The 26,643-nt window shown below is 43.2% G+C and overlaps 1 protein-coding gene across 2 annotated transcripts in view; it reads right to left on the bottom strand.

Annotated features, from left to right (window-relative positions):
* Nucleotides 1-26,643, bottom strand: part of LOC135552862 (carboxypeptidase D-like) — a 41,742-nt gene that overhangs the window by 4,138 nt on the left and 10,961 nt on the right. The window contains exons 3-20 of one of the 2 annotated variants that reach the window (XM_064984773.1): nucleotides 14,856-14,998; nucleotides 14,416-14,585; nucleotides 13,744-14,070; nucleotides 13,294-13,406; nucleotides 5,997-6,188; nucleotides 4,954-5,121; nucleotides 4,696-4,805; nucleotides 4,383-4,485; nucleotides 4,139-4,281; nucleotides 3,815-3,984; nucleotides 3,333-3,635; nucleotides 2,716-2,911; nucleotides 2,329-2,464; nucleotides 2,080-2,226; nucleotides 1,898-1,996; nucleotides 1,680-1,771; nucleotides 1,384-1,515; nucleotides 319-607 (exon numbers count right to left, since the gene is read on the bottom strand). In XM_064984773.1, the coding sequence (XP_064840845.1) occupies nucleotides 319-607; nucleotides 1,384-1,515; nucleotides 1,680-1,771; nucleotides 1,898-1,996; nucleotides 2,080-2,226; nucleotides 2,329-2,464; nucleotides 2,716-2,911; nucleotides 3,333-3,635; nucleotides 3,815-3,984; nucleotides 4,139-4,281; nucleotides 4,383-4,485; nucleotides 4,696-4,805; nucleotides 4,954-5,121; nucleotides 5,997-6,188; nucleotides 13,294-13,406; nucleotides 13,744-14,070; nucleotides 14,416-14,585; nucleotides 14,856-14,998 (3,033 nt within the window). The remainder of the gene's footprint in view (nucleotides 1-318; nucleotides 608-1,383; nucleotides 1,516-1,679; nucleotides 1,772-1,897; nucleotides 1,997-2,079; nucleotides 2,227-2,328; nucleotides 2,465-2,715; nucleotides 2,912-3,332; nucleotides 3,636-3,814; nucleotides 3,985-4,138; nucleotides 4,282-4,382; nucleotides 4,486-4,695; nucleotides 4,806-4,953; nucleotides 5,122-5,996; nucleotides 6,189-13,293; nucleotides 13,407-13,743; nucleotides 14,071-14,415; nucleotides 14,586-14,855; nucleotides 14,999-26,643) is intronic. The other variant, XM_064984774.1, reaches the window with a different exon arrangement.

The raw sequence follows: 26,643 nt of genomic DNA, 5'->3' as shown, positions 1-26,643 counted from the left end.
AAAGTCTGAATACTCATGACAGTGAGTATGACAGCCCACTTGGAGTTTGCCAAAAGGCACCTAAAGGACTCTCAGACTATGGCACAAAACAAATGTGTTTACAGCATTTAACTTATTCACCTTGTTATACTCCCTACAATAGTCCCCGGGCCGAATAGGTGAAAAATCTGTGGATGTGCACTTTACCCTAATTGCTCCTATAATAACAGCGTCTGCTAAATGACAAAAATGTTTTTTTAAATGTAATTGTCTGCAATCATCTGGCAACATTACATAAAAGGTAACATCTCCACAAAACCCATTTCTCCTCATGCTTACCTGCAGTAGCCACAACAAACTCCCGGGGCAGGCCAAAAATGCGGTTGTCCATGTCAAACTCAATGATGATGGAGCTGGCAGCTTCATATGACGACACAACCACCTCCTGCCGTTGTTGCTGGTAGCCATCAGCCACAGCCTCTATGTTGTGGTTTCCTGGTGCCAGAAGAGCATGGAAGTAGCCTCCCTCTGCAGTGAACACCCTCACACCCCCATTCAACACGATCATGGCCCCCACGATGGGCTTCCCACTCTTATCCTTTACCACGCCACGCACACCTTTATGGACCTGGGAGACAGACGAAACACAGATTGAATGTAAAGTACACAGAACAGAAAGTAAGTAGCCATGTCCGAGCCAGAACGGCCGATAGGGCAGGAGCCTCTATCCTGTTACTGTAGCGTAAGACAGCTTGATGTGCAGTACAAGTACAAATCAAATGTATTTATATAGCCCTTCTTACATCAGCTGATATCTCAAAGTGCTGTACAGAAGCCCAGCCTAAAACCCCAAACAGGAAGAAATGCAGGTGTAGAAGCACGGTGGCTAGGAAAAACTCACTAGAAAGGCCAAAACCAGGAAGAAACCTAGAGAGGAACCAGGCTATGAGGGGTGGCCAGTCCTCTTCTGGCTGTGCCGGGTGGAGATTATAACAGAACAGAAGTACACACTCTAGCAAAGATTTTATAAGTAAACCAAGACGGACCACAGCCCGTCGTTTCAAATGGGAACAAATTAGTCATAGTGGTTGAAATATCTGTCTCAATATCTCAATATCTGTGACGCTAGTCTATCGCAGGAAGACAGACAGATTTTTACCTTGTCAGCATGGGGATTCGATCCAGCAACCTTTCAGTTACTGGCCCAATGCTCTAACCACTAGGCTACCTACCGCCCCAACTGTGTTTAACAAATGCGTTTGATAAGTAACCAAATCGGAGTGCCGAAATGCTTTAATTAATTATTAACAAACACACTCAATAACTCTTATCAACGCATTTGTGAACTTATTTAATGCATTTGTATCACATGGCACCAGGTCAGAGGTCAAGGGTATTACTGACCTCCACCAGCATGCTAAGCAGTGCCTTCCTGTTCTCATCCCACAGCGTGGCCAGCTGCACGGCCGGGGGGAACAGACAGCAGCCTGTATACACCGTGATCTCTGGACAGTGGCCAAAGTCCACACTGAAGTCCTGGAACACAGACATACACACAGATCAGAAGAGGCATTTTGGTGAGCAATAAATATAGTCCTGTCGTTCCAGGACTCAACCAGCAGATGCCTCTTTGGGCCCAGGGTGTCAGAACAACCCTGAGACAGGTATAGCATTAAGAAGCAGGGGTTGATGGAACATACCTTCATGCTGCCCATGTGACTTTGTCTCTCTGCTGCCCTGAGTACTCCATCTGGGATGTTACCCACTGAGTAGAGAGGATGAGAAGAGGAGGCTGAAACAGAGTTGTCAATAGATATATAGAAGCTATCTATCTTCTTTTCCAATTCACCACTTCCTTTTAATTCACTATACAGTCTATAGGTCACATTGGTCTATTTGTGGTGCTGTTGGTACATACTTTGGTCATTGCTTGAACATCCTGTATCCCCCAGGTGCATCTTGGGATGGTTTCTGGCGTAAACATTGGCCAGGTACTTCAGAGTTTCCTCATTTTCAACTGAAAAAAAGTACACTATTAGGTAACTATTTATTTTATAGTTTTCCCACTAAAGTATTCTATTTGGAGCCCTATGCTCCTACCTGGCTGTACAGGCTTGTCGTAGGGGTAAGTGGCCAACAGGGAGCCTCCATCCAGGGCTACAGAGAGTGTGAAACCCCTCTCTAAGATCAGGTCCATCACTGCCCTGGTCTCTGGCTGAGCCTCCACCACGCGCTGGGAGGCATTACCTACAACAGCAGCACACACAGACAGGACACCATTAGACATGTAAGGGCATGCAAGTATACACACACAAAACATCTGTCTATACACAAACAGCAGGTACTGACCGAAGAAGTCAGTGTCCAGATCTTTCCCGTGTATGTTGGTCATGCCCACAGTAGAGGTGCACTGTTTCTCTCTGGCCAGCTCTCGTCCATCTGGGTTGATGGAGGGAAGGATAACGATCCGCGTCTCGTTTATCAGCTGTGGAGAGAAGAAGAGGGAAAAGGAGAAAGAGGAATGATGGGTAGAACAGGACATCAGTGATATTTAATGAGAGCTTTTGTATTTTACAACATCTCTAAACTTTTTAGAAAGTGTGGAAGATCAAGAAATCCACACAATGAATATTTAGCCATTTCAAGGCAACACAACTGTGCAAGGGTATGAATAATTTCACTAGGTAACGTAGTTATGATTGGTGTAGTAAAACCATCTCAGTTAAAACATCTCACCCTGGTGATGGTGGGGTTCTTGCCGTAGTTGATGCAGAGGAAGGCAGCGAACTCCAGCAGCAGCTCAGTGCCCACGGGGGCGTTGCCATGGATACCTCCCACCAAGCGGATCTTGGGCTCGGCCGTTTCAGGCTCATCTGGTTTGTTGGAGATCTCCAAGGCCCAGATGGTCCTGTACTCCACACTCTGGCCCAAACTACACAGAAAAATGCAAAGGTCGCTGGTTCGAATACCCAAGCCAACAAGGTGAAATATCTGTACCCTTGAGCAAGGCACTTAACCCTAATTTGCTCCATGGGCGCCGTACTACTATGGCAGACTCTGTAAAACAATACATTTCATAGCATCTATCTCGTGCATGTGACAATACATATACATTATTTATTTTTTACATGACATGGTGCAGTTACACTAGGGGTTAGAGGTCAGAGTTTACCTATGCAGGGAGGTGACATTTGATGCGTTTAGCTAGGAGGTCAGTGGTCATAACTCAGGTCTACTTGTGCAGAGAGTTCCTCTTGGGAAAGTTGAGGTTTAGAGGTTAGTTATCAGGTTAGGGTTTAGAGGTTAGTTATCAGGTTAGGGTTTAGAGGTCAGGGGTTATAACTCAGGCCTACCTATGCAGGGAGGTGATCTTGGGGAAGTTGAACGTCAAACCCCTCAGGAACTCTGACAGCTCTTTGTAGCGTCTGTATCTGAAGCTGCTCTCTGTGACGGTACTCTGAACCAGCTGCTCCAGCCCCTGGCCCAGAGACAGGTCCTTAATGAAGCTCTGGAACACCTCCTCTGCAGGGTCCTGGGTGGCCCTGGGGTCCATTGGGGCCTGGCCGTTGGGATCAGAACGCATCCTGGTCAGCCGGAAGTCTACCAGCTCCACCCCCTCCTCTGGCACTGTGGCATAGATCTTTACTGAGTTATACCTAAGAAGACGGGGAGGGAGCGTTAGGCCACAGAGGTCGTTCATTCTAGTTGTTCTGTTTCTATGGGTTAGTGTGTGGTTACCCTGCAGATAAACAGGGTTTTTTGGACCGGTCTTGGTTCTACATTTTAAACAAACCCTCAAATTTATCTCAGTTTCTACTACGGTCCTGTCTCTCACCCCTGTGCGGAGGCGGTGAGGTGGTACGTTCCAGGGACCAGAAGTCTCCAGTAGTCTCCAGCTAGGTGGGTTGTGATTTGATGATCGATCTCCTCCACCGTGATGGTGGCATTAGGGATGCCTGTACCATCTTTAATGTCTATCACCATGCCCTTCACGCCTCTGTGGACCTACAGAGGCACACACACACAATGAATACTTCAAATACAAGTTGGTGCATTTGAGACAAAATAAGTAGGTGGGAAAGAGAGAAAATACACGTACAATTTTTTAAATAATAATAATTGAGAGAGTGTGTGAAGGACTGCATGTAAGTATGCTGACCTGGTGGATGTACTGCAGTAAGGCTCTGTGGTTCTGGTCCCAGTACAAAGGCAGGTGCTGGGCCTTAGGGTACTTCACACAGCCCAACTCTATGGTCACCTCAAAACAGTTAGTGTTCAGGTAGTTCCAGTCCTGCATCCCACCTGGTGAGAGAACACAAAGAGAAGTCAGATACACACGCAGAGGTGCGCAGACATACAAATTGTTCCTCACAGTGTGTGAATTGGAATGAGAGGGTACGTACCGGGAACATTGTACCAGTTGGCGCCGTTGGTGATGCCGTCCTCAAAGAACTCTGATCGGTAAAGGTCCTCACAAGGGTGTCCTTTGTGCATGAGAGCGTTTTCCTGGACACACACACACACACACACACACCACACACACAGGGCAAATGCAATGCAATAAAAACAGCAGAATTGAAACAGTAAATGTATCTTCTGTCCAATGGTTTTATTAACATAATTAAAACAGTTTACAACTGTATAAATGTATTAATTAAAAAGTTACATTAAATGGACTGATATAAGGACCAAAATTGTGTGTTGAAGTCCACTGACCTGAGAGTAGGCTCTGGCCACTTGTTTAAAGACCTTGTCATCAGGACACTTGCTGTACTCCGTACGTCCCTGCTTGTCATCATCATATGGGTAGTTGACCACCAATGACCCTGTGGTGGGCAGAGAGGAAATATTCAATGAGAATACAGTATATTACTAAAATTATAAAGCTGTCCTCCAAAGTGAGACAATATGTTGGTGGCAGGCCAACATACAATTTTTTAGAAACATTGAAAAATGGGGGAGCTTAGGGATTACCTCCATGTAGGTTGGCTGAGAGCACAAAGGGATTACTCTTGAGCCAGTTCATCACAGCGATGGTCTCTGGCTGCCTGGGTTCAGTGATGGTAGTGAATTGGTCAGGAAAGTTACGGTTCAGGTCAAAGTTGTTACTGTTGTTGCGTCCCGTGTACCCTCTGACATCACCTGCGAGAGAAAATGAACAGAAAACAATACAAAACACCTGATACCTATATCTCAATCCATTATACAGAGACAACAGAAACGGATTGTTCTCATGTCATAGTACCAGGTACCAAAACACATATTTCCATGACTTCTTTTAATAATAGGGTAGTTCCACCTTAAATATTTCCCCGGTGATCAACTTCCTGTTTATAAAGTGCTGGGGAAAACAGCAGCACAAGTAGCTGAGCTAAAACTAGACCTATGTTAGAGGAAATGTGAGAAGATCTACAGGGCAAATAAGGAAGCTAGGCAGCAAAAGAGAAGAAATTCCATTCAGAAGTATTTCAAGGTCTCAGTCTGACACTTGACGTACAGATAGCTTGAATATGCCAACAGAAACTATTTGTGTGAACACTTTTTGTTCACAGGCAGAAAGTTCTTAAAATTCTATACAAATTCACCATGTCTAATGTGTATTCCTGTGATATTTTAGTGACTCAAACAATACAACAAAATCTATGGGGTAAAAAACCTATCTAAAATGTTTTTTGCAGATATGCGCTAGTTGATCAGGACATTTCTTGCAAGTTATAAATCGCTCTCTAAGGTATGCAATGACTGACATGACAAGAGGAACTGATGATGCACTACCCAACCTCAAAATTGCACTGGTGCATTCTACTATTACAACTCTCAAGAATAAGTTGAAAGCCGGACCGAGTTCCTTAAGAAAAATAAAACTTGGGGGGGGCACAGTTTGGGAACCACTGACTTCATGCTACCGCTGATCATGTTAAATAACTTATTTTAGAGCGACACTACATTTTTCTTCATCTGGCATGCGTACAGGCAACATTTTCACAAATAGACCCACACACACGTTCCTCTCTTACCCTCCCTGGCGATCTCATAACCATCTGGGTTCATGGAAGGCATAATGTGTATCCGAGTCGTGTTGACCAACTGGGTGACCTCAGGGTCGCTGCCATAGTTATGGCACAGGTACTCAATAAGGTTGAGGAGTAGCTCGCGTCCCACCACCTCATTTCCGTGCATGTTAGCTATGTACTTGAACTCTGGTTCACCTGAAGCAGAGGGGAGAAAAGAGTGGGAAAAATACATACAAAAAGTGTTAGAGTGCTATTAAAAGAGAAGTAGGGCAAAGTCGGCTGAGAGAGAATGAGGGCAGAGGTCTCCTGAACAAATTCACACTCAATTAAACTAAAGCACACCAATGATTATAAAACCCTCCTTATCCTTGCAGTGCCACCAAATATTGAAAAAACACAATGCTTTAAAGGGCCTGCTGATATGAGTGAGTACACCACATTCAAAAGCATATCAAATCAAATTTTATTGGTCACATGCACATATTTAGCATATGATATTGTTGGTGCAGTAATATCTAACAATTCACAACAATACACACATCTAAAAGTAAAATAATCAAATTGAAAAAAATATAAATATTAGGACAAGCAATGTCAGAGTGGCATTGACTAAAATACTGAAGAATAGAATGCAGTATATAGTTGGAAGTTTACAGACACTTAGGTTGGAGTCATTAAAACTCCTTTTTCAACCAATCCACACATTTCTTGTTAACAAACTATTGTTTTGGCAAGTCGGTTAGGACATCTACAGTGGTGCAAAAAAGTATTTAGTCAGCCACCAATTGTGCAAGTTCTCCCACTTAAAAAGATGAGAGGCCTGTAATTTTCATCATAGGTACACTTCAACTATGACAGACAAAATGAGAAAAAAATTCCAGAAAATCACATTGTAGGATTTTTTATGAATTTATTTGCAAATTATGGTGGAAAATAAGTATTTGGACACCTACAAACAAGCAAGATTTCTGGCTCTCACAGACCTGTAACTACTTCTTTAAGAGGCTCCTCTGTCCTCCACTCGTTACACACAACGCATCACCGGGGGCAAACTACCTGCCCTCCAGGACACCTACACCACCCGATGTCACAGGAAGGCCATAGAGATTTTCAAGGACAACAACCACCCGAGCCACTGCCTGTTCACCCCGCTATCGTCCAGAAGGCGAGGTCAGTATAGGTGAATCAAAGCTGGGACCGAGAGACTGAAAAACAGCTTCTATCTCAAGGCCATCAGACTGTTAAACAGCCACCACTAACATTGAGTGGCTGCTGCCAACACACTGACTCAAATTCAGCCTCTTTAATAATGGGAATTGATGTAAAATGTATCACTAGCCACTTTAAACAATGCTACTTAATATAATGTTTCCATACGCTACATTATTTATCTCATATGTATACGTATATACTGTACTCTATATCATCTACTGCATCTTTATGTAATACATGTATCACTAGCCACTTAGTTTACACTCATCTCATATGTATATACTGTACTCGATACCATCTACTGCATCTTGCCTATGCCGCTCTGTACCATCACTCATTCATATATCTTTATGTACATATTCAAACAGTCACACTCCAAACTCCACTATGGCCAAGACCAAAGAGCTGTCAAAGGACACAAGAAACAAAATTGTTGACATGCCCCAGGCTGGGAAGACTGAATCTGCAATAGGTAAACAGCTTGGTTTGAAGAAATCAACTGTGGGAGCAATTATTAGAAAATGGAAGACATACAAGACCACTCGATCTGGGGCTCCACGCAAGATCTCACCCCGTGAGGTCAAAATGATCACAAGAACGGTGAGCAAAAATCCCAGAACCACACGGGGGGACCGAGTGAATGACCTGCAGAGATCTGGGACCAAAGTAACAAAGCCTACCATCAGTAACACACTACGCCGCCAGGGACTCAAATCCTGCAGTGCCAGATGTGTCCCCCTGCTTAAGCCAGTACATGTCCAGGCCCGTCTGAAGTTTGCTAGAGAGCATTTGGATGATCCAGAAGAAGATTGGGAGAGAATGTCATATGGTCAGATGAAACCAAAATATAACTTTTTGGTAAAACCTCAACTCGTCGTGTTTGGAGGACAAAGAATGCTGAGTTGCATCCAAAGAACACCATACCTAGTGTGAAGCATGGGGGTGGAAACATCATGCTTTGGGGCTGTTTTTCTGAAAAGGGACCAGGACGACTGATCCATGTAAAGGAAAGAATGAATGGGGCCATGTATCGTGAGATTGAGTGAAAACCTCCTTCCATCAGCAAGGGCATTGAAAGTGAAACGTGGCTGGGTCATTCAGCATGACAATGATCCCAAACACACCGCCCGGGCAACAAAGGAGTGGCTTCGTAAGAAGCATTTCAAGGTCCTGGAGTGGCCGAGCCAGTCTCCAGATCTCAACCCCATAGAAAATCTTTGGAGGGAGTTGAAAGTCCGTGTTGCCCAGCAACAGCCCCAAGACATCACTGCTCTAGAGGAGATCTGCATGGAGGAATGGGCAAAAATACCAGCAAGTGTGTGAAAACCTTGTGAAGACTTACAAAAAACGTTTTACCTCTGTCATTGCCAACAAAGGGTATATAACAAAGTATTGAGATAAACTTTTGTTATTGACCAAATACTTATTTTCCACCATAATTTGCAAATAAATTCATTAAAAATCCTACAATGTGATTTTCTGGATTTTTTTCTCACTGTCATAGTTGAAGTGTACCTATGATGAAAATTACAGGCCTCTCATCTTTTTAAGTGGGAGAACATGCACAATTGATGGCTGACTAAATACTTTTTTTGTCACACTGTACTTTCTGCATGACACAAGTTATTTTTCCAACAATTGTTTACAGACAGATTATTTCACTTATCACAATTGTAGTGGGTCAGAAGTTTACTTACACTAAGTTGACTGTGCCTTTTAAACAGCTTGGAAAATTCCAGAAAAGGATGTCATGGCCATAGAAGCTTCTGAAAGGCTAATTGACATAATTTGAGTAAATTGGAGGTGTACCTGTGTTTCAAGGCCTACCTTTAAACTCAGTGCCTCTTTGCTTGACATTATGGCAAAATCAAAAGAAATAGGCCACGACCTCAGAAATTGTTGTAGACCTCCACAAGTATGGTTCATCCTTGGGAGCAATTTCCAAACGCCTGAATGTACCACGTTCATCTGTACAAACAATAGTACGCAAGTATAAACACCATGGGACCACGCAGCCGTCATACCACTCAGGATGGCGATGCGTTCTGTCTCCTAGATATTAACGTACTTTGGTGGGAAAAATGTGCTAATCAATCCCAGAACAACAGCAAAGGACCTTGTGAAGATGCTGGAGGTCACAGGTACAAAGTATCTATATCCACAGTAAAACGTATTTATATACACAGTATAGACATAACCTGAAAAGGCAGCTCGGCAAGGAAGAAGTCACTGCTCCAAAACCGCTATGAAGCACGGGGGTGGCAGCATCATGTTGTGGGGGTGCTTTGCTGCAGGAGGGACTGGTGCACTTCACAAAATAGATGGCATCATGAGGGAGGATAATTATGTGGATATATAAGCGACATCTCAAGACATCAGTCAGGAAGTTAAAGCTTGGTCGTAAATGGGTCTTCCAAATGAACAATGACCCCAATCATATTTCTAAAGTTGTGGAAAATGGCTTAAGGACAACAAAAGTCATGGTATTGGAGTGGCCATCATAAAACCCTGACCTCAATCCTATAGCCAATTTGTGGGCAGAACTGAAAAAGTGTGTGCGAGAAAGGAGGCCTACAAACCTGACTCCGTTACAGCAGCTCTGTCAGGAGGAATGGGCCAAATTTTACCCAACTTATTGTGGGAAGCTTGTGGAAGGCTACCCGAAACATTTGACCCAAGTTAAACCATTTAAAGGCAATGCTACCAAATACTAATTGAGTGAATGTAAACTTCTGACCCACTGGGAATGTGATGAAATAAATCACTCTCTCTACTATTATTCTGACATTTCACATTCTTAGAATAAAGTGGTGATCCTAACTGACCTAAAACAGGGAATTTTTACTAGGATTAAATGTCAAGAATTGTGAAAAACTGAGTTTAAATGTATTTGGCTAAGGTGTATGTAAATTTCCGACTTCAACTGTACATATGAGATGAGTTAAGGAGTATGTAAACATTATTAAAGTGACCAGTGATTCCATGTCTACATACATAGGGCAGCAAACTCTAAGGTGCAGGCTTGAGTAACCGGGTGTCAGCCGACTAGTGGTGGCTATTTAACAGTCGGATGGCCTTGATAGAGGCTGTTTTTCAGTCTCTCAGTCACAGCTTTGATGCACCTGTACTGACCTCGCATTCTGGATGGTGGCGGGGTGAACAGGCAGTGGCGCGGGTGTTGATGTCCTTGATCATCATTTTGGCCTTCCTGTGACATCAGGTGCTGTAGGTGTACTGGAGGGCAGACAGTGTGCCCCCCGTGATGCGTTGGGCAGACCACACCACCCTCCGGAGAGCCCTGTGGTTGTGGGCGGTGCAGTTGCTATACCAGGCAGTGATACAGCCTGACAGGATGCTCTCAATTGTGCATCTGTAAAAGTTTGAGGGTATGAGGGGCCAAGCCAAATTTCTTCAGCCTCCTGAGGTTGAAGAGGATCTGTTACACCTTCTTCACCACACTGAAATGGTCCACCACAGACAGATCCTCAGTGCTGTGTATGCCAATCAACTTGAAGCTTTCCACCTTCTCCACTGTGGTCCTGTCAATGTGGACAGGGGCGTGCGCCCACTGCTTTTTCCTGAAGTCCACGATCAGCTCCTTTGTTTTGTTAACGTTGAGGGAGAGGTTAATTTCCTGGCACCACTCCCCCAGGGACCTCACCTCCTCCCTGTATCCTGTCTTGTCATTGTTGGTAATCAGGCCTACTATGGGTGTGTCGTCTGCAAACTTGATGATTGGAGTTGAGGCGTGTGTCACGGGTGAACAGGCTGTACATGAGGGGGCTGAGTACACACCCTTGTGGGGCCCCTGTGTTGTGGATCAGTGAAGTGGAGGTGTTGTTTCCTACGTTCACCACCTGGGGGTGGCCAGTCAGGAAGTCCAGGACCCATTTGCACAGGGTGGCTTCAGACCCAGAGCCTCAAGCCTGATGACGACTTTGGGAGGGTACTATGGTGTTGAAGGCTGAGCTATAGCCAATGAACAGCATTCTTACATAGGTATTCCTCTTGTCCAGGAGTTGTAGGGCAGTGTAATGGCGATTACATCTCTGTGGATCTATTGGGGCGGTAAGCAAATCATAGTGGGTCTAGAGTGTTAGGTAAGGTAGAGGTGATATGATCCTTAACTAGCCTCTCAAAGCACTTCAGGATGACAGAAGTGAGTGCTACGGAGAGATAGTCATTTTGTTCAGTTACCTTTGCTTTCTTGGGTACAGGAACCATGGTGGACATCTTGAAGCAAGTGGAGACAGCAGACTGGGATAGGGAGAGATTGAATATGTCTGTAAACACTCCAGCCAGCTGGTCTCCGCATGCTCTGAGGGCGCGGCTAGGGATGCCGTCTGGGCCGGCAGCCTTGCGAGGGTTAACACGCTTAAATGTCTTACTCACGTCGCCCACAGAGAAGGAGAGTCCACAGTCCTTAGGTGCGGGCCGCGTTGATGGCACTGTGTTATTCTCAAAGCGAGATGTGGCCGGTTTTCCCTTTGTAATCCGTGATTGTCTGTAGACCCATACGTCTCGTGTTTGAGCCGTTGAATTGCGACTCCACTTTGTATTTGTTCTGACGTTTTCTCTGTTTGATTGCCTTATGGAGGGAATAACTTCACTGTTTGTATCGACTATATTCCCAGTCACCTTGCCATGGTTAAATGCGGCGGTTCACGCTTTCAGTTTAGCGCGAATGCTGCCATCTATCCACAGTTTATGTTTTGTGTAGATTTTAATAGTCCGTGGGAACAACTGTATCTGTGTATACATCAATGTTATTATACAAGGCTACCCAGAACATATTCCAGTCCGTATGATCAAAACAATCTTGAAGCATGGATTCTGATTGGTCAGACCAGCGTTGAATAGACCATAGCACAGTTACTTCCTGTTTGAGTTCCTGCCTATAGGAAGGGAGGAGCAAAATAAAGTTGTGATCTGGTTTGCTGAAGGGAGGGCGGGGGATGGCCATGTAGGCATCCCGGGAGAGAGAATAGCAGTGGTTGAGTATTTTCCCAGAGCGAGTACTACAGTCAATGTGTTGATAGAAAATTTGAGGAAAATGCTCCTGAATCTTATGTTAAAATCCCAAGCCACAATAAATGCCGCCTAAGGACATGTGGTTTCAAGTTTGCATAATGTCCAGTGTAGTTCCTTGAGGGACGTTCTGGTATCGGCTTGATGGGGAATATACACGGCTGTGACTAACCGAAGAGAATTCTCTGGGAGGTAATACAGTCTGTATTTGATTGTGAGGTATTCTAGGTCGGGTGAACGAAGGACTTGAGTTTCTGTACGTTATCTCAATCACACCATGAGTGGTAAATCATGAAACATACACCACCGCCCTTCTTCCCTGAGAGTTCTTTATTCCTGTCTGCGCTATGTACTGAGAACCCAACTGGCTGTATGGACAGGGACAGTATATCCGGAGAGCCATGATTCCGTGAAACAGAGAATGTTACAGTCACTGATGTCTCTCTGGAAGGAGATCTTTGTCCTGAGCTTGTCTACTTTATTGTCCACAGACCAAACATTAGTAAGTAATATAATTGGAAGCGGTGGATGGTGTGCCCGCCTCCTGAGTCGGACTAGAAGTCCACTCTGAATACCTCTTCTCCGGCGGCGGAGTCTTGGAGCAGCCTATGGGAGAAGTTCAATTGTCCTCAGGGTTGCGAACAAATAATCCAATTCGGGAAAGATGTATTCCTGGTCGTAGTGCTGGTAAGTTACCGCAGCTCTGATATCCAAAAGCTATTTCCAGCTTTATGTAATAACACAAAAATTGTTCTGGGCTAATAGTGTAAGAAATAACACACAAAAAATAAAATACTGCAAAGTTGCTTAGGAGCTAGAAGCAGAACAGCCATGTCTGTCATCGCCATCTTGTTATGAAGCTACTAGATAATTGGGCCGAAGCAATAATGTCAGGATCATCTTAAGGAAGAAAACAGCAGAACTGCTATGAATTTCAGTGTATGAACACAATCCAGTTACTGTAAGAAGTTAGATCATCATAAACCAAACAGCCATTGATTGAAGGCCTCGCTTTAGAGCCAATAGTCTCTTCTGAAGCTACACCAAATCACATCCATACCTGGCTCATGGACAGTGGGGTTGTCTGATATCACCATGACGTAGAGCTCACGGTCCTCTGCTGACTTCCCAATGGAGTAGAGATGAGCGATGGAACGGAACCCATTGCTGTACCTGTTGTGTTGAAAGAACAAGGCTTTTTCACATTTAATTCAAGCTCCAACATCCTAAAATCACTTTATTTTTTTAAATTTATTTTTTAACAGGCAAGTCCGTGAAGAACAAATTCTTATTTACAATGACGGGCTAGGTACAGTGGGTTAACTGCCTTGTTCAGGGGTAGAATAACATATTTTCACCTTGTCAGCTCGGGGATTCGATCTAGCAACCTTTCGGTTACTGGCCCAACGCTCTAACCACTAGGCTACCTGCCGCCCCAGGTAGCCTATACTTGCTAGCATAACATTTTAAATGCTTCACTGCAAAGGCTATAAAGCAAACACAACAGTACCTGCGTAGGAACAGCTCCATGTCATTGTAATGGTGATGGCGGAAGTCCTGTGGCTGGATGGGCTGGTGCTCAGGCTGGGCTGGGGGCCGAGCCTCCTGGGGAGTGGAGCTCTCGTTGGCCCCAGAGGTCACCATCTCAGAGGTGGTGCTGGAGGTCTCGATGCTGGTGGAGTCAGGGTCAGAGGTTGTGGTAGGGCCGGTGGTGGTGGGGGTAAAGGGTACGGTTATGCCGCCTGTGGGTCCATTTCCCAGGGGTGCCAGGGTGAAATTGAGCTCGGTGGCCTTGCCCTCCACCACTTGAACCCCAACTACTGTCATGGACATGTACCTATGAATACAGACATTGAATTTTTATTTTGTTGCAGTTAAAATAAACATTAAGTAATGCAAAAAACAAAGTAAAACCTCTGTGCACAGCAGTGTATCTACATCCAGGTGATTTAAAATGTATTTCACCAGGAAGTGTGAGGTAACATGGTTAAGTACCAGTAACAAGCTCTAAGATATACATTTACTTCCTGTAAGAAAACACCATACCCAAATCAGTTCTAAGGAAAACAGACAGGAACTAAAGTCAGGAGTAGAGTATGCTTATTTTGTTAAAGACTACAGTAACTTGTGCCTGCAAAGTTACTGTAGAAGGTATAGAGCTCATTCCTCCAGCTGTACTTACCCCGTAGCTATAGCTGAGACATTGTATGTCCCAGGGAGCAGCAGACGGTAGTAGTCACCAAACTGGGCCGTGGTCAGGTTATGGTTGATGCCTGCCACCATGATCCTGACATCAGACAGAGCTGTCCCATTGGTAGCTTCCTTCACATAGCCTCTTACTCCAATGTGAACCTGGGAGAAAACAGGATAACGTTAGAAGAGATCTCAAACACTGTTTCTATTGCCTCAGTAGCTGGGAACAAAAGAAGCTCAAATAACTAAGTGCTGCCCAGAACTAAGTAACTACTGCAAACGGATGTAAAGACAGAAAAATCTCTTCAATTAAAATAAATAGAGTACAGTAGTAAGAACCATATACTACAGATATTCATATGTGCAATGAAATTATTTGTATGATTGTTTGAAAGTTGGAGTGTGACACTGTGTCTTGTGAAAGCCTACCTGCTCCAGGTAGGCAATAAGTGACTCCCTGTTGTAGTCCCACTCTTTCTTTAACTCGGAGGCCGGGGGAAATTTACAGCAGCTCAGTTCCATGGTGATCTCCAGGCAGTTCCCATTCAGGTAGTTATAGTCCTGCATGCCTCCTGAACAGGGATTACAAATTGGAGTTTATTTCAATAATTTGTCCTGCAAACATTTTAAATGTCTCTGCTTCAAAACTACTCATGAAGACATCAATATCATGTTTGGAAGCACAAACTAAAGAAAGTGGGCAAGCATACAAAATAAACTGTCAAAACAAAGTCTGTTTAGGTCATGAAAGCAATAGCATGAACACAGGCCTAACGCTTTGAATCAGGTATGTCCTTAAATCTACACCAATCCACCCTGCATCCCATTGCTGGCTTGCTTCTGAAGCAAAGCAGGGTTGGTCCTGGTCAGTCCCTGGATAGGAGACCAGATGCTGCTGGAAGTGGTGTTGGAGGGCCAGTAGGAGGCACCCTTTCCTCTGGTCTAAAAATATATATATATATATTTTTCCCAATGCCCCAGGGCAGTGATTGGGGACATTGCCCTGTGTAGGGTGCCGTCTTTCGGGTTGGGACGTTAAACGGGTGTCCTGACTCTCTGTGGTCACTAAAGATCTCATGACACTTATTGTAAGAGTAGAGGTGTCCTGGCTAAATTCCCAATCTGGCACTCATACTATCATGGTCAGCTAATCATCCCCTCTCCCCTGTAACTATTCCCCAGGTCATTGCTGTAAATGAGACTGTGTTCTAAGTCAACTAACCTGGTAAAATAAGAGTTTCATAAAAAGTAGGCTAAAAGGTATTGATACATCCAAAGTGGCTGCAGCCAGCACCAGCCTTTCCTCCAGCCCAGGGCTGCCTGGTGGAGGAATGTTTTTGCTGAGGCCTAGTGCCACCTGCTGCCCAGGCAGCGTTACAGGCAGTAGGCCTCTGGAGGGTTGCCATGACTGGACGCTGTAACCCAATAAGGGTTTCCATTTGGAATATGTGGTGCCGGCAGCTTTTGAAATTTACCGGACATTTGAGAAATGTACTCGACCATGCAAGACCTGGATGCAACAATGTGTGGTACAACTTATTGAAATATGATGCACACTTTGAAGATGTTACAATAACTGTCTACATGGACTTTTCCTCAGCCAACAAGATGAGTAAAGAACAGCAAAATCATTAGCCTATGTCAATCTACCATAATCCCCATCGTAGAAAAATGTACCTAGGCATATTCTACTGGTCAGCTTGTCGAGAAAGAAATAGCCCACTCCAAACAGACTCTGGGACAATTGATCGCAAATTCATACAACCAGTAAGCATAGGCTACATAAAAACAAGTTAAAAAGCATTGAGTCTGATGCAGCAGATAAGAACATATAGCTATTTAACTATTTCTTCACATTATAAGCACAGCAATGCGCACAAGGCAGTAGTGAAAATGTTCGAACCATAATGCACGTGAGCCCTTTCGTGTGACAGAGATGAAAATATCAGTTTGAAATTTAGAAAGAGGGGAGATCTAATATGCAACAACTAACGTTAGCATGTGTTAATAATATGACTATGATTGTGCGCCTTTGGCTACTGGACAACGAAAGAACGTTGATGTAGAATAATTGCCTCCACGGACATGGTCAGATTGTGGATAGCTCACTTTGAAGCAAGGTAAAACATACCTCATATGTGGTAAACTTTCAGGTTTTAATGAATTAAAAATATGTTGTCAAAATGCATAGGTGTGTGACGCGCTGATAAAGCCTGCCTCCAGTTTCCTATGCTTTTGCTGTTTGAGATGCTGTATAAGCAGCTCTCGCGATGTCTGACAGATTTTCTACTCAAAAGGCTTTGTATCTCTCTATGCTTTGCACGTGTGCTAAATAAGATAGAGCGCATTTGGAAAGTATTCAGACCCCTGGACTTTTTCCACATTTTGTTACGTTACAGCCTTATTCTAAAATGTATTTAAAAAACAATTTAATACATTTTAGAATAAAGCTGTATCAAAACAAAATGTGGAAAAAGTCAAGGGGTCTGAATACTTTCCGAATGCACTGTACATAGCGAATATACTGTACACACATGCCAATTTAATTCCACTAAATTATGCAAAGTAACCTATAAACCGATAAGCATGACCATCAAATGTATTTCCATTGACTGATATTTCAATCAATTAATAAGCTAAAAAGCATTATTTCGCAATGTGATTTTGTCTTCACCCAGACAATTGACCGGCACCAATTTTATTTGAAATTGGCTTTGATTTAAAAATAATTGTTTACATAACATGAATAAGGAAAGTATTCAGACTCCTTTCCCACATTGTTACAGCCTTATTCTAAAATGGATTTTAAAAAATAAAAAATGCCTCAATCAACACACAATACCCCATATGAAAAAGCAAAAACATTTGCTAATGTATTAAAAATCAAAAACATTTACATAAGGATTCAGACCCTTTACTCAAGCACCTTTGGCAGCGATTACAGCCTTGATTATTCTTGGGTATGATGCTACAAGTTTGGCACACCTGCATTTGGGGAGTTTCTCCCATTCTTCTCTGCAGATTCTCTCAAGCTCTGTCAGGTACGATGGTGAGCATTGATGCACAGCTATTTTCAGGTCTCTCCAGAGATGTTCGATTGGGTTCAAGTCCAGCTCCAGTTGGGCCACTCAAAGAGAATCAGAGACTAGTCCCGAAGCCACTCCTGTGTTGTTTTGACTGTGTGCTTAGGGTCATTGTCCCGTTGGAAGGTGAACCTTGGCATTAGTCTGAGGTCCTGAGCGCTCTGGAGCAGGTTTTCAGCAAGGATCGCTCTTGTATTTTGCTCCGTTCATCTTTCCCCTCGATCCTGAATAGTCTCCCAGTCCCTGCCGCTGAAAAACATCCCCACAGCATGACCGCCATGCTTCACTGTAGGGATGGAGCCAGGTTTCCTCCAGACATGACACTTGGCATTCAGGCAAAATAGTTCATGTTGGTTTCATCAGACCAAAGAATCTTGTTTCTCATGGTTTGAGAGTCTTCAGGCCCCGTTTGGCAAACAAATGGGCTGTCATGTGCCTTTTACTGAAGAGTGGCTTCCGTCTGATAACTAACATTAACGCCTGATGGTAGAGATCTGCAGAGATGGTTGTCCTTCTGGAAGGTTTTCCCATCTCCACAGAGGAACTGTAGAGCTCTGTCAGACTGACAATCGGGTTCTTGATCACCTCTCTGACCAAGGCCCTTCTCCCCCGATTGCTCAGTTTGGCCGGGGGACCAGTTCTTGGAAGAGTCTTGGTTCCAAACTTCCTCCATTTAAGAATGATGGAGGCCACTGTGTTCTTGGGGACCTTGAATACTGCAGACATGTTTTGGTACCATTCCCCAGATCTGTGCCTCGACACAATCCTGTCTCAGAGCTCTAAGGACAATTCCTTCAACCTCATGGCTTGGTTTTTATTCCGACATGCACTGTCAACTGTGGGACCTTATATAGACAGATGTGTGCCTTTTCAAATCATGGCCAATCAATTTAATTTACCAAGGGGATTACGATGAAGTTGTATAAACATCTCAAGGATGATCAATGGAAACAGGACGCACCCGAGCTCAACTTCGACTCTGATAGCAAAGGGTCTGAATAATTATGTAAATACATTTTATTTTTTTATACATTTTCAGACATTTCAAAAACCCTGTTTTCGCTTGGTCATTATGGGGTATGAGGTAACATCTGAATACTTTCTGAATGCACCAAGGTATTTCTGTCTTATTTTTAGTAGATTTGCTAAAATTCCTGGAATCCTGTTTTCACTTTGTCATTATGGGTTATTGTATGTAGATTGACGAGGAACATTTTTTCAGAGTCTGAATACTTTCCGAATGCACTGTATATATCATTTTATAAAAATAAAATAAAATGTCCAAAAGCTGACTATTATTGGTTAACGGAACCCCATAAAAGTAGGAAACTCTTCCTTTTCCTTCCCCCTTCCTCACACACAAACAAAACAAGGCCAAGTCACTTTGCCGCCTCTACACAGACACAATCCAGCTTGCAAATTCATGCTAGTGCGCATAACCACGTGCACGCATGCAGACACCCACGAGACAAACAACAAGGCCAGCTCTTTCATCTGAAAAGAGCCTACCAGTCTCAGGTTAGAAATGCTGTTTTGTGCATATGATTCCCACACATGCTGTCAAAGACAACACAGCAGATCCAGAATTTTCATAATCAAAACGACACACACACAGCAGAGACGGCTAGGGTGGCTGGCAGTGATTTAGCCAACTACAGGACGTGGCTCTAGTACAGGAATCTTCAGAAGGTATTTGACACAGACATGAAGAGGAGGGGGAGAAACGGAAGCGAAAATCCATCCATCATCAGTGAGTGACTAACTTAACAGGCACCAGTAGAAAAGCAATCTGCAGTAAGGCTGTTGAATGTGTGCGTGCGAGGCCAGTTCACACAGAGACGAAAGGTATCAGAAAGCACAGAGTAAGCCCTTACTAACACAGTACTGAGTAAGCGTAGGACAAGCCAGAATACAAGCCAGAGTGGTACATGCAGCTGTTGTACATCATCTCAAATGGCTGCATCACTGTGACTGCCTGGCCTGCAGATTGATTCTGGGTTCTGTGGTTTTGGTTGACTGGTAAAGAGTTTAGATATAAAACCACAAGACAGTTGGTGGGTTATTTTAAATCTATTTGATTCCAGGCTTTATGGCAGCAGCATAACATATTCAGTGGGGCAAAAAAGTATTTAGTCAGCCACCACCAATTGTGCAAGTTCTCCCACTTAAAAGGATGAGAGGCCTGTAATTGTCATCATAGGTACACTTCAACTATGACAGACAAAATGGAGAGAAAAAAATCCAGAAAAATCACATTGTAGGATTTTTAATGAATTTATTTGCAAATTATGGTGGAAAAACTATTTATACAGTATGACTGGACAAAGCTATTCGTCATATTCGTCATGTGACACCATTCATTCCTATGTGCAGACTCAATAGCGCATTCAAGCCAAATGAAGTTGGTTAAGATGACGTCACATGTTGACATAACATGCGCCGTCTGAGATACTCCAGGAAATGAAGTTGCAGGCTGACCCCTCTCATTGAATAACTTTGTAGGCCGACCCGTGTACTGTACGCTTCCATTAGTAACTAAATTATCCTTATTATTTCTACTGTGTGCTATTTAAAATAAATCTGTTCAAGTACATACATCTGGTGTGTTAGAAGCTATTATTGATGCCATGATTGTCTTCTAAACATTTTTCGATTTACACAACATTAACCACGAAGATTGCCATTTTTCCATTCACTATAATGGGGGATCCTTTTTTCTGCTAACAATACCTGCAGTACCCTGGTCAGCCTGGAACTTCAATGAGAGGGGGCAGTCATTCTCCCCTGGGATAGGCTATACACAGTGAGTGACACACCCTCATCCAGTGTTTTTCCCTAACTACATGGAGTAGCCAGCCAAATAGAACAAGTAGCCAGCCAGGGAGTTTTGGCTGGCTACTTTGCAGAACGAGCTCTATTTTGGTGGCCTCTGGTACATTCTAATGCCTTGATTCCATCCGAAATAGACCAAATGATTTAATACTTTAACGACTTCACCTCCCAGATAAGTCAAATTAGTTGGAGTAGAAATACATGACTTCACAATATAAATTAAAAATGGATGAATTCAGTGTGTTAGTTGTTTTGGATATGACCTAGCCCTATATGATCAGGACCATTTAGTTGTTTTGGATATGGCCTAGCCCTATATGATCAGGACCATTTAGTTGTTTTGGATATGGCCTAGCCCTATATGATCAGGACCATTTAGTTGCTTTGGATATGGCCTAGCCCTATATGATCAGGACCATTTAGTTGCTTTGGATATGGCCTAGCCCTATATGATCAGGACCATTTAGTTGTTTTGGATATGGCCTAGCCCTATATGATCAGGACCATTTAGTTGTTTTGGATATGGCCTAGCCCTATATGATCAGGACCATTTAGTTGCTTTGGATATGGCCTAGCCCTATATGATCAGGACCATTTAGTTGTTTTGGATATGGCCTAGCCCTATATGATCAGGACCATTTAGTTGCTTTGGATATGGCCTAGCCCTATAAAATCAGGACCATTTAGTTGTTTTGGATATGGCCTAGCCCTATAAGATCAGGACCATTTAGTTGTTTTGGATATGGCCTAGCCCTATATGATCAGGACCATTTAGTTGTTTTGGATATGGCCTAGCCCTATAAGATCAGGACCATTTAGTTGTTTTGGATATGGCCTAGCCCTATATGATCAGGACCATTTAGTTGTTTTGGATATGGCCTAGCCCTATATGATCAGGACCATTTAGTTGTTTTGGATATGGCCTAGCCCTATATGATCAGGACCATTTAGTTGCTTTGGATATGGCCTAGCCCTATATGATCAGGACCATTTAGTTGCTTTGGATATGGCCTAGCCCTATATGATCAGGACCATTTAGTTGTTTTGGATATGGCCTAGCCCTATATGATCAGGACCATTTAGTTGTTTTGGATATGACCTAGCCCTATATGATCAGGACCATTTAGTTGTTTTGGATATGGCCTAGCCCTATATGATCAGGACCATTTAGTTGTTTTGGATATGGCCTAGCCCTATATGATCAGGACCATTTAGTTGTTTTGGATATGGCCTAGCCCTATATGATCAGGACCATTTAGTTGTTTTGGATATGGCCTAGCCCTATATGATCAGGACCATTTAGTTGTTTTGGATATGGCCTAGCCCTATATGATCAGGACCATTTAGTTGTTTTGGATATGGCCTAGCCCTATATGATCAGGACCATTTAGTTGTTTTGGATATGGCCTAGCCCTATATGATCAGGACCATTTAGTTGTTTTGGATATGGCCTAGCCCTATATGATCAGGACCATTTAGTTGTTTTGGATATGGCCGAGCCCTGTAAGATCAGGACATTTTTTTAAGTAAGATCATCTTTAACATTAAACTTCTCTTCTCTTGAGAATAAAGTAATATTTACAGTTTGAGAAACAATATAGAAATGCAGGAAAAGGATTTTAAAAACGCAAACATTCAGTGGGATGACCCCCAAACCCCCCGCCAGATTGTATAAAAGTGGGGGTGCACATAGGTATGACTGAAGAATGAAGCTATGACTGAAGAATGAAGCTATGACTGAAGAATGAAACACGTGTTAAACCTGGGCTTTGCTATACAGAAAGCAACAGTTGACTACTCCATTTGACACGTTGATTAAATCAGTAGGCCTATCTCAATATCTTTAATACTAGGTATCATTAGATTTTATAACCTTTTTATAACCTTTAATCTCTATCATATTTTGGACCAGAATGAGGCTCTCTCACCACTCCTCACTGCAGGAATAGTAGGTATTCAACCTCTTGATTTAATATGTTCATAATTTATCTGTAGATAAATCGCTAGTACCAGATCGGACCCCCTTTGCCTCCAGAACTGCCTGAATTCTTTAGGGCATGGAAACATTGCCCAATTGGTATCAAGGGACCTAGCGTGTCAGAAAAAAAAAAAAACATTCCCTCCGCCATTACACCACCAGCCTGTACAGTTGACAACAGGCAGGATGAGGCCATGGGCTCATGCTGCTTACGCCAAATCCTGACTCTGCCATCAGCATGACGCAACAGGAACAGGGTTGTCAGACCATGCAATGTTTTTCCACGCCTCAAATGTCCAGTGTGGGAGATCACATGCCCACTGGGGCCGCTTCTTATTGTTTTTAGCTGATAGGTGACCACGTCTGGTTCCACTCCTGCTGCAATAGCCCATCTGTGACAAGGACCGACAAGTTGTGCGTTCCGAGATGCCGTTATGCACACCACTGTTGTACGGAGTCGTTAATTGCTTGTTTGTGGCCCACATGTTAGCTGGCACGATTCTTGCAATTTTCCTTCGACCTCTCATCAAAGAGCTGTTTTCTGCCCACAGGACTGCCACCGACTGGATGTTTTTTGTTTGTCGCGCCATCCTTGGTAAACCCTAGACACTGCTGTTGTGTGTGAAAAGCCCAGGAGGCTGGACGTTTCTGAGATACTGGAACAGGGCCGCCTGGCAGCAATGAGCATACCATGATCAAAGTTGCTTAAGTCACTCGTTTTGCCCATACATTTTAGTAAAATATTCTGCGTACATTTTTTTTTAATAGTCCTTATGCATAGAGTTGTATGGTTTGTTGAACTTTGAAAAAAATGTTTTTTGTTTGGCATACATTTTAAGTGAAAAATCTTGGTCTCAGCATAATTCCGTTACCGTGGAATTGCCCTACATTAACCTCACAGCCAAAGACAAGTAGATTACTGACTGACTGATAATCATAAGAGGACATACCTTCGACAAGACAAGTGGGAGTATCACAGCAAATTCCCCAGAACTAGCCTTGTCATCACTACAATCACCATGTCTGTTGTTCTCTGTCTGTTTGCAGTGATGCCTGTTTGTAGCACTAGGCCTACCAACCCTGCAATACTGTTTGTATAGGCTTTTCACCCAAACCACAGTGACCGATTGCCTTGCTCAACAAATATAACTGGCCTATAGTAGGTAGGGATGTGCATCTTTCCATTTCCAGATGATTCATATGCATCATGGCTCCCATACGATACATCTTAGTTTGAAATGATTCGATGCGATTCAACAAACAAATCAATGCGATTCTGTGCACTAACATTTAGTGAATAAAGATTAATTTTCCATACTAAATTTAAATCTGCTTCTGATAGAACTCATGAGCTGGGCCTCTCTGAGCTGGATCTGTCTGCGCTGCTGTCTGGTCTGTCTGATGCAGGGGCGCAACTTTGGATTTAGAAGTAGGGAGGACATAACTTTTGTTTTTTATCCAGTCGGATAAACACTCCAAACAGCCTACCCGACACTGGGAGGCGTCCGCGTGGTCCTAAAGCACACCGTTGCCTCGTTTTGTATCACATTCCAATGATAAAACTGGGGGGGAGGGCAAAAATGCAATTTCAGAATGTAGGGGGTGTCCTCCCCGTCCCCAGTGAAAGTTGCGCCCCTGGTCTGATGTGTCTATGGTGTTTGTAGTCACCTGAGCCATAAGGGATCCTAGTGGGCATCTACCACCCCGCTATTAGATTAGAGGGAGGCAATGTATGTTTGTTTTTAACCCCAGATTTGATCACCCATTTCTCATTTTTCCAGATTAGATATCCAGGGTAAAGATGATCAAAGATGATTAAAATTGTTTGAGCTTGTGATGTATCAATATTTATCTTTACACAATTAGCCATGACATAACCAATGAATATATAGCACAACTTTGGATTTCACCCAGTCTCAAACTGAAATGGTTTTGACCGTTCGGAAGTTATGGAGTAAGCTCCTCCCTTTTTTGAACATGCAGTGCTGCTTTGCTCGCAAAAGTGATGGCCATCATCATTTTTGAAATGATCATCTTTACCCTGGATATCTAAAAATGACCATTTACACTGATCGTATAAAGCAAAACTACCAAAACTATAGCTGACGGTGAACCTGATCAAAATCAAATCTTATGTAAGCCATGTTCAGCAGGTAGGCTACAGCCATATGAGTTGTCTCTCTGGTGGCTTACTTATATTCTGGTAACAGCGCATTTGATAACTTATCAAATCAATAATAAAGCCTAATATTGTGCAAGCCATTTTACAGGCATTTGAATGATGAAGGTGCTACGCAGATGTGCAAGATCAGGAATAAGCCCCATACCTCTCTTTGCTCAACACATGAAGCAGGGCACAGTGGGAAGTTTGGCCAGGCTACTGATATGGCCTGGGGTTGTTCGGAATGCAACATAACTTGTAGATCAACACAGTTGTTATAAAAGATTAGGTATTTTTAGGTAGAAAGAAAGTAATATGCGCAAAAAAAATTTGTGAACCAATCATTTGTAACGTTTTTCTGACCGAGTATCTACATTTGGATCGGTTTGGGTCCCGTGGACCGATCCACTCCTATCTTAACTATTTGAATGTGTGACCGATGCGTACAGGTGAATCCTTACATCCCTAATAGTAGGTCCAGTGGTTCTCATTTCAGCCTCATGTTAAATATAAAACACTAAACCGGGACATAAAAGATACCACAGGGTACCAAGAACAACAGAACTGACAGTTGTCATCCAAGTATGAACAGTCAGAAACAGAGCACTGGGTATTGCTAGTGAGTAAAAGGACTAGGCTAGTTCAAATGATTTAGGCCATAAAAAGACTAGTTAGTTTATAAACTGCATGAACTTTCAGTTCATCAATTTGTCGGGGCATGGATTCTACAAGGTGTCGAAAGAATTCCACAGGGATGCTGGCCCATGTTTGCCACTGTTGTGTGAAGTTGGCTGGATGTCCTTTGGATGGTGGACCATTATTGGTACAAACTGTTGAGTGTGAAACACACAGCAGCGTTGCAGTTCTTGGCACAAACCAGTGCGGCCTGGCACCTACTACCATACACTGTTCAAAGGCACTTAAATATTGTCTTGCCCATTCTCCCTCTGAATGGCACACACACAATCCATGTCTCAATTGTCTCAAGGCTTAAAATTCTTAACAAGTGACATCAATAAGGGATCATAGCTTTCACCTGGTCAGTCTAGGTCATGGAAAGAGCAAGTGTTGTTACTGTTTTGTACACTCAGTGTACAACCAGTTGATTCAAGGCTTTTTCTCTAGGAGTAGCCTATATCCCTGTGTAAACTATGGGTATGTCAAATACAGTAGACAATAGCATAGACCATGTGTCAAACTCATTCCACGGAAGGCCAAGTGTCTGTAGGTTTTGCTCCTCCCTTATACTTGATTGATGAATTAAGGTCACTGATTATTATAGGAACTCCCCTCGCCAGCAAACACTAGGCCAGGGTTTCCCAAACTTGGGCCTTGGGACCCCAAGGGGTGCACGTTTTGGTTTTTGCCCAAGTACTACACAGCTTACTCAAATAATCAACTAATTATCAAGCTTTGATCATCTGAATGAGCTGAATAGTGTTAGGGCAAAAACCAAAACGTGCACCCCTTGGGGTCCCAAGGCCCGAGTTTGGGAAACACTGCACTAGGCCCTTCATGGAATGAATGACACCTCTGACATAGAGGAAAAAGATAAACTCGCTACAAAATAGGTCTACAAAAAAAGGATATCAGTCACTATTACAATTATCCAAGTCGACTAAAAACTTCCCTCCCTCCCTATCATTCGCTCTCTCAACAGTCACCTCTTGGAAGGTCATAATGACAATGACAATGATCTAGATTCTAAACTCACATTTGTAATGTTCTAATAAGATCCTACAATATCATCGGGTACATTTCACTCCTGTCATTTCCTAATTTCCTCATTGAGCATTGTGTAAGTCTATTCTCAAATTCCATCAGAGAATTGAGGCATATTGAGACACCTAAACTTTACACCTCCGAAGTTCACCTTTAAATGACACCTCTGCTGTTCCTTTGGTTGTGCTTATAGAAGACAGATTTCCTCTGATGCACAGACCTCCTGCAGTCTCCATTAACCACAGAGGCGGTCAATTTAGATTCAGGTGAGTAATGAAGAAACCAGAATTAGTCTTCTGCCGAGTCATAATTTACAACTGAAGCAGAGGCAGTCTGTTAGAGCAGATTCTGGGATTATTGAGGAATGGCTGAGAATGGCAGACTCAATAGCGCATTCAAGCCAAATGAAGTTGGTTAAGATGACGTCACATGTTGACATAA

This window comes from Oncorhynchus masou, chromosome 13 (assembly GCF_036934945.1).
Source record: "Oncorhynchus masou masou isolate Uvic2021 chromosome 13, UVic_Omas_1.1, whole genome shotgun sequence".
Lineage (NCBI taxonomy): Eukaryota > Metazoa > Chordata > Actinopteri > Salmoniformes > Salmonidae > Oncorhynchus > Oncorhynchus masou.
The sequence above is the reverse complement of the archived record's forward strand: the minus strand, read 5'-3'. Positions and strand labels throughout refer to the sequence as shown.